The sequence below is a fragment of the Bombina bombina genome, chromosome 3 (genome assembly GCF_027579735.1).
Source record: "Bombina bombina isolate aBomBom1 chromosome 3, aBomBom1.pri, whole genome shotgun sequence".
In the NCBI taxonomy this organism is placed as follows: Eukaryota; Metazoa; Chordata; class Amphibia; order Anura; family Bombinatoridae; genus Bombina; species Bombina bombina.
Genome location: NC_069501.1, coordinates 976,696,619 through 976,704,943, shown reverse-complemented (window position 1 = coordinate 976,704,943; position 8,325 = coordinate 976,696,619). Strand labels below are relative to the sequence as shown.

The 8,325-nt window shown below is 35.0% G+C and overlaps 1 protein-coding gene across 1 annotated transcript; it reads left to right on the top strand.

Annotated features, from left to right (window-relative positions):
* Positions 1 to 626: 626 nt before the first annotated feature.
* On the top strand, positions 627 to 7,151 carry RHEBL1 (RHEB like 1). Its single transcript, XM_053704956.1, has 8 exons — positions 627 to 678; positions 1,716 to 1,787; positions 1,872 to 1,939; positions 2,026 to 2,108; positions 4,760 to 4,816; positions 5,361 to 5,408; positions 5,512 to 5,596; positions 7,062 to 7,151. The coding sequence occupies exons 1-8, from the start codon at positions 627 to 629 to the stop codon at positions 7,149 to 7,151; spliced, it is 555 nt and encodes a 184-aa protein (XP_053560931.1).
* Positions 7,152 to 8,325: the final 1,174 nt, after the last annotated feature.

Below are 8,325 nucleotides of genomic sequence, written 5' to 3'. Positions count from 1 at the left end.
TTAACATAAATGAAAACAAACGAAATGTGGCGCTTAGGAGTCAAAATGTATTTAAAAAAAACAACTCTTGAACTTTAAAACGACTTTTATATAAATATTAATTGTCCGGTGTGTGTGTGAGTATTGTGCAGCATTTTAATACTTATCATACGTGGTATTTGTAAAGGGCAACTGTTTATTATTATGTTTTAAGCCCCAGCCCGCCATGTGAAGCTCTATCACAAAGGCGCGGGGCGGCGCTTCCCTCGCAGCACATGTATTTGTTGCCATCTTCCTCAGCAAGCCCCGCCCACGCAACTATAAAATTACCCAATGAGAGTGCTGCTTTATAATTTCTTCCTAAAAAACCCAAACAAAGAATTAAAGGGTCGCTCCATTCTTATCCAAGCCAAGGACCGCCCCTTGACCAATCAGGTGCTGTCGTCCCCACGACTGGTGATATTATTAGTTGAGACGCTCGCAGCGGGCGGAGCTGCCTAAGTAAGAGCCATGTATTTGACCTGTGATCCGTGTATTTTGGGCTATAGTACTAAGGGTCAGCGGCTGTGACCAGTGATTTGTGATCATCGTTTAGCGGATATTTATTTATTTTACAACTTTTGTTTATATTTTGCGTTTTTTTTACAATGCCCCCAGTCAAGCACCGCAAGATTGTGATGCTCGGATACCCCTCAGTCGGTGAGTGTCTTATCTCTAAGGGACCTGATGTGGAGCTCTATCTGATACAAGCCAATGATTATTCTGCGGTCTTACGGTGTATGGGACCTATGTGAAGCAGCCTTTGCTATAGGAAATACCATGGATTTGCGGGAAATTACAATTATTGATCTTTTATTAAAATAAAAAAGGGGGAGCGAGTTTTTAGGATTTTTATGCTGAGGATGAACATTTATATATTTGAATTGTGGCGGAAGTACACGGATCTATGTATATCTGAATGACAGAACACACACATGCCTTGTATGAATCTTCTGTATATGGTGTTAATATTCATTTGTGATGTAAGGTTTTATGGTCGTTGTGCTATTGTCGTATGAGAAATGTGTGTATCATGGGAGGGGACCTGACCAGGGGGGAGGGTTTGGTTGTATAAGTTTTGTGTTGATGATTGGGGGGAGGGTGTGATTTGTTGTAGCGTGGAATGCTTGCAATTTCCCCTACATTTAATTGGGTATGTCCTACGGGCCTAATACGTACCAAAGCATTAAAGGTTCTTGTGGAACCTTATCCAGACAAATCTGTGTGCCATAACTTTTTCTATAATTTTACATGAACATATATATGTGTAGGTGCACTGCTGTGTGCTTTATAACAAAAAATGTGTAGCTGGTTCCTTCAATCTGACTTCTAAATGTCAATTAAGTTTGCTAAAGTGTTACTATATAATATATCCAGTATGATAGGTTACAACCTGTATGTAAGATGTGCCAGTATAGAAGTAGATATTCACTGAACCTCATACACTCATACTGTGGCTTACAGAATGCATTTTTTTGGAACCTTTAGACTATATATAGACAGCATGTTGTTAATGATGAGTACATGGCAATTTCCCTTCTTGTTAACTTACTGACTGTTTTAAGTACTGCTTCTTAAAGGAATGGGTTAACATGTGTTTTGATTAGTATTAGTAATATTTCCTGTAGCCAGTTTATTTAAATTGATTTGTGATTTATAACCCATATTCACTATTCCATTTATTTATTTTTAAATAGGGAAATCCTCACTGGCTCTTCAGTTTGTTAAAGGAGATTTTCCTAAGGATTATGAGCCTACAATTGAAAACAGTAAGTTGTGTACAGTTTTGTTTTAGGTGTTTTGTTCTGTCTGGAATAAGGTTGTAATATTGCTACACTTTTTTTTTCTTACAGCATGGAGCAAAACTTTTGTTATAGGATCTGATGAGTTTGAGTTGGATGTAGTAGACACAGCCGGACAGGTTAGTGCTTATTAAAATGAGTCTTTGTTTAGGTTAGTGCTGGATTTGTTGCAATAATTAACTATTTTTGTGTTCTGTTCTTTCAGGATGAATATTCTCTATTGCCACAGTCTTTCGTGTTCGGTATCCATGGATACATTGTCGTTTACTCAGTAGCATGCTCCAGAAGGTGAGTTCCTTTTTATCCTATGGAGTAAGCCGATCATAATGGCTTGCCTGGTGTTGTACTGCCATCTTGTGTCTCAATAAGAAAACACACCCTTTGTTTTTTTTGAAGCATAGTTATAAAATAAAGAGCCAATGGTTGGCATAATATTTTTTTTTATTATATATATATATAATATATATATATATATATATATATATATATATATATATATATTATATATATATATATATATATATATATATACACACACACATTAGACTACATATCTATATCAATTTCAGTGTATCCTCTGGTTAATCCTTAAAGGGACAGTAAAGTAATAATTAGACATTCATGATTTAGATAGAGCATACAATTTTAAATAACTTTCCAATTTACTTCTATAATTTCATTTGTTTCCTTCTCTTGTTATACTTTGCTTTAAAGGGACAGTTCACCTTTAAATTGTTCCCAATGATTCATTTTACCTGCTGAAGTGTATTAAATTGTTTACAAGTAGCTCCTTTACCCCTATTTTGGCATTTGAAATAGATGATTTAGCGTGTGGTTTCCCAACCTATACTGACAGTTTCTATACTGCAGTATATTCTATTGAATAGCCTAAGTAAACACAGCCAGCAGAAGATATTACAATCTCAGTGGGGTGCAGGATAGTTAAGTAATAAAATGATCATTTTCCATTGTTCTCTCTATGTATTGAGCTTTAGTTTTCCAGACAAATATAAGATAAGGGAGCAAGTGTGTGGACATAAAAGTGACAAGATAATGAGATCTGATATTACCTGAAACTCAACACATTGTAAATAGGCTGTGGATCAAAAGCACAAAACCGGCTACTTCATATACACAAATAAACTCTGTAGCTGGTATAACAAGTCATTGAAAATACATTAATATAAAAACAATTTTACAGTGTACTGTCCCTTTTAAAGGGACACTGAACCCACATTTTTTCTTTTGTGATTCAGATAGAGCATGCAATTTTAAGCAACTTTCTAATTTACTCCTATTAACAAATGTTCTTCATTCTCTTGGTATCTTTATTTGAAAATCAATAATGTAAGTTTAGATGCCGGCCCATTTTTGATTAACAACTTGGGTTGTTCTTGCTGATTGGTGGTTAAATTCATCCACCAATAAACAAGTGCTGTCCGGGGTTCTTTTTCAAATAAAGATAGCAAGAGAACGAAGAAAAATTGATAATAGGAGTAAATTAGAAAGTTGCTTAAAATTGCATGCTCTATCTTAATCACAAAATATTTTATTTTTTTTTTGGGTTCAGTATCCTTAAAGGTTTGTCTAGAAAAGCTCTGGAGCATCAAAAAACTTAGGTTCTAGCTGCTGATTGGTGGATATGGAGATATATATATATTCACAAAAGAAAATGCACTCTCAGGACTTTCATAAACAAGTTACTTTTATTTCTGTAACGTTTTCGGAGGTCTTGCCTCCTTCATCAGCTGATGAAGGAGGCAAGACCCCCGAAAACGTTACAGAAATAAAAGTAACTTGTTTATGAAAGTCCTGAGAGTGCATTTTCTTTTGGCTGCATATCTTCTACAAATTTGCACCCAGGCAGTTTTCCTCTGTGGGCGAGTTCTGGTGTTTGGATATATATATATATATATATATATATATATATATATATATATATATATATATATATATATATATATATATATATATATATATATATATATATATATATATATATATATATATATATATATCTATATCCAAAACACCAGAACTCGCCCACAGAGGAAAACTGCCTGGGTGCAAATTCACTGATTTGTTCAGTTAAAAACCAGTAGTGCATTGCTGCTCTTCAACAAATCATACCAAGAGAATGAAGCAAATCTGAAACTATAAGTAAACTGGAAAGTTGCTTAAAATTGTACATTCTATATAAATCCTAAATGAAACATTTAGGGTTTTCATGTCCCTTTAAGTTCATCCTTTGACACACTATTCGGTTCCATCAGGCCGTATGGAGCTTGATGCCCTGTATTTCTGGCGAGCCTGCAGCAGGTTATGAAGCAGCGGTCACAAAGACCGCTGCTCCATAACCTGTCCGACTGCTCTGAGCAGGGGGACAGACATCGCTGGAAATCAACGCGATCGGGTTAATTGACACCCCCTGCTGATGGCCGATTGGCCGCGAGTCAGCAGGGGACGGCGTTGCACCAGCAGCTCTGTCGGATCAATTCCGTTAGACGTTCATAAATAGGGGGCCTATGTGTCATCTCTGGCTTCTTCCAGTATAACCTGTATGCTGATGACATCTGATTCTACTTCTGTATCAGACATACAGTATGTCCTTACTCACTCACTTGTAACTAGATGTCTGTCCACCTGGATGTCCTTTCACTAAACCTCAACATTTTCAAAATATAGCTTTATCCCAACTTCTCAAATTTATTTTGATCATATAATTATTTCTGCATTACTTCCTCTCTGATCTCCTAAACTTGTTCCCTCACTACAATCTGCTATGAATGCCTCTACCAGACTCCTTTTCCCTACAAATTGCTCCTTATCTGCTGCATTTCTATAATATTCCTACTGGCTTCTCAAATGCTCAGGATTTTGATATTTTATTCTCAAGGCTTTCCCTTATAACGTACCTTTTTTTTTACTTGTTTTTGCAGCTTCCAGATTGCCCGTGGTTTACATAGAGTTCTTGTGGACAGAAGAGGGAAGTGCCTGTAAGTGCAGGTGTCATAATGTGATCTAGATAATTGTACAGTCTAATGCATCATCCTAGAGGTTTTTTTTTTTTTTTTTTTCCCACAATCCAGCTTTATTGAGAAATTTTAAGAAAATTGTATAGCAATTGTGAAAATGCAGCTCCTACTGCAGTAGTAACAACAATCTGATCATGTAAACATTGATAAATAAGATAACACAAATGTGTAAAACATTTGGTCATGAATCAACCTAGACACAATGGAAAGTAAATTTAACATATTTCCATAACTTCATAATCATCTCATGGAATATAATTACTGCTAAATATGCCAACATGATACAGATAATAATCCACTTTTTTGTATATTTTGATCCTATGTAGTTGCCACCTCTGCATATACTTCTATTTTATTTGTTTTCAAATAATATTTTTCTAGGTTTAGTAACTGAAACTTTAGTACACACATATAGGTAGGGTGGGGACTGACCGTACATTTTTTTTTATTTTATAGTTAACATTGTTAAAGCAAATGTTGACAGTATTCATTTCTTTCATTCTAGTATGCCCATTGTCCTTGTTGGAAATAAGAATGATCTGCCCTCTCAAAAGTAAGATATAAATGTGTATTTTGTGTTTTTATATATTTTTTTTCTTGACCGTTTTACATGTCCCTTGATGTTCAGACGATCATTATTCATTTTCTTTCTACAGTCGTCAAGTTAAAATGGAAGAGGGCAAAAAGTTAGCAGAATCATGGGGAGCGGCCTTCATGGAAGTCTCTGCTAAAGACACAGAGGTATAGTTTATATAGATAACTCACACTTGTCTATCATGCATGTGCCCTCCATTTTTTCCCCCAAAGTCCTCTCAACCTTCTTTTTTAAAATTGTACCTACAACATCTAACATACTTTAGAATTCTGTAAAAGTGCAGTTGGAACTTCATTCAGTGCAGGCCCTGGTCTCACAACAAGCAAAATTTATAGAATAGATTTGTTTACATTTGTGTAGTTGATGCAGCATTTTATTTTAAATTGGGGACACCTTAAAGGGGCATGAAACCCAATTTTTTTTTTTTTTTTTTTTTTTTTTTTTTTTTTTTTTTACTTTTATGATCACATTTTGCTTCATTTTCTTGTTAAGCTTTTTTAGCTTGTCTACTTTTGCTGTAAAATACCTCTCTGAAAAGTGTGCTTGTTCCGCCTTCCTCAGTGAGGCTGCCATACCTCCATTCTTCCTATGGGGACATTAAACCCAACATTTTCCTTTCATGAGTCAGAGAATACAATTTTAAACAACATCCCAATTTACTTCTATTATCTAATTTGCTTCATTCTTTAGATATCTTTTGTTAAAGAAATAGCAATGCACATTGGTGAGCCAATAACATGAGGCAAATACGTGCAGCCACCAATCAGAAGCTACTGAGCATATCTAGATATGCTTTTCAGGAAAGAATATCAAGAGAATGAAGCAAATTAGATTATATAAGTAAATTAGAAAGTTGTTTAAAATGGTATTCTCTATCTGAATCGTGAAAGAAAAAATTTGGGTTTAATGTCCCTTTAAATGCTAAACTGATTTATTGAAAGCATATGTTAGCTTGAGAATAATATACAGACATAGCCAGTTAAGGATAGTTCTAAATCTAATTTAACAAGCTTAGTATTTAATGTCCACTAAAGGAGTGGTGAAGTTTACCCGAGCATGCAGCATTCTGATGAATGATTGGTTAGCTCCGTACACAAGCTTATTTACATATGTACCTAACTGGCCACAGTAAGAGATCACACACCATGGATTCCACCAGACTTTTCAAGAGTAACTACTAAACTACTCTTGTAAACTGCTAACAAAATGACACTGCAATACAAAATGCTTTACTTGCTCATATGCTAGGAGTTTAATGTTCCTTTAAATTTGATACAGTTGACAACTCAGCAATCTTTTGGAAACATACAGCAGGTTATATAGTATTTTAAACTTTTTTTTGGAGGGGTTGCAATTAAAGGGACAAGAAACCCAACATTTTTTCTTTCCTTTTTTTTTTAATTTCGTGTTCCTTAATTTTTCAATTTACTTCTGTTATTTAATTTGCCCCATTCTTATGGTATCCTTTGCTGAAGATATATCAGTGTATATGTGTTATCCAATTACATAAGGCATATATGTGCAGCCACCAATTAGCAGCAGTTATTTGTTTTTCTATCACTTTTAATTCTCAAACCTCTTACACTTTTTTTCTATTTCCCCATCTGATAGAAAAGTAAACAGATCTTCACCAAAATAATAGAAGAGATTGACAGAGTGGAGAGATCCTTCTGTGAAGAGAAAACGTGCATCGTCATGTAAACCTCTCAGATCCAGCTGCAGCACGGCTTCTACAAGTGGCGGTTCTGGAGATCGGTCAGCTTCTCTCTGCAGCGGAATCACGCACATTCAATGCAATCCTTCTGGACACGGATGCGGGTTACTTAATACCTCTGCCTGTCCATACCTCTCACTATATTGGGCAATAAGCTAATTGCAGACCATGTAGGGCTGCTTCTGTTATGCAAGACTGTACTGTGTTACGGAGATGAGCACAGAATACAGAACTGTTAGTTATTATGATACACAGACCTTACAGGCTTGTGTCGATCAGTTTGCACAAATATGCAGTAATATTTTTATTGCTGCATGTTCATTTTTTTTTTTTTTCTTCACATAATTGTTATTGTATGTATTTATGTTAGGCTGTAGATCATTTAGGGAGGGAGGGTGGGCTTGGAGGGAGTAAAGCTGTCTATTTATGTAATTTACTGCATTTACATGTGTGCTCTCCTTCTATAAGGAGAGCGTTGTTACGGGTTTCACCATTGACTGTGAATAGGGGATAAAATGTCCCCAGAATGCTGATGTGCAAAACTGTTTTTCGGTATTAGCCTTGTATATGTGCTGCATTTTGTCTGCCTCTGTTGTGGTAATAGAGAGACCAGACACAAACTGTTTACATTTTCAGCTCTGGGACGTCTATTAAATTGCAACTCCCAGAGTACTGAACCGATTACTCTTATTTATTGAAGAGATAGGATGACAAACTACTAAACTACATGTGCCTTAGATTGTGTTTTGTTTAATAGACCGCAATGTGCACAATAGATTATATACTTTCTAGTATAATTTAGGCACATACCTTTAATATTTTTTGTTTGTGTTTTTTGTTTTGTTTTTGTTTTTTTTGCTTTATTTTGGAAAGTCCAGGGATTGGGCTAGTTTATAATTATAATTTTATTTTTTTGTGATTTGTTTAATAAAAGTAGATTCCTGATTTGTCTGTAATGTGAATCATGGTTTTGAATAATTAAAATTGTATTTGTTCCTGAAGTATGTGTCAATCTGTCCTATTTTTTATAATTAAAACAATATAATCCTTTAGGTTTGTTCTTGCATTTTAAACTGCTGTTTTCTCATAATGAACATTTCAGTAATTAAAGGGACAGTTTAGTCAAAAAATATCCCCCCTTTAATTTGTTCCCAATGATCC

Excerpts from the sequence above, each read along its gene's own strand:
- RHEBL1 (XM_053704956.1), top strand. The coding sequence starts at position 627 with ATGCCCCCAGTCAAGCACCGCAAGATTGTGATGCTCGGATACCCCTCA. Across the intron at positions 5,409-5,511 it reads AATGATCTGCCCTCTCAAAA|TCGTCAAGTTAAAATGGAAG; the intron begins GTAAGATATAAA and ends TTCTTTCTACAG. Across the intron at positions 5,597-7,061 it reads TCTCTGCTAAAGACACAGAG|AAAAGTAAACAGATCTTCAC; the intron begins GTATAGTTTATA and ends CCCATCTGATAG.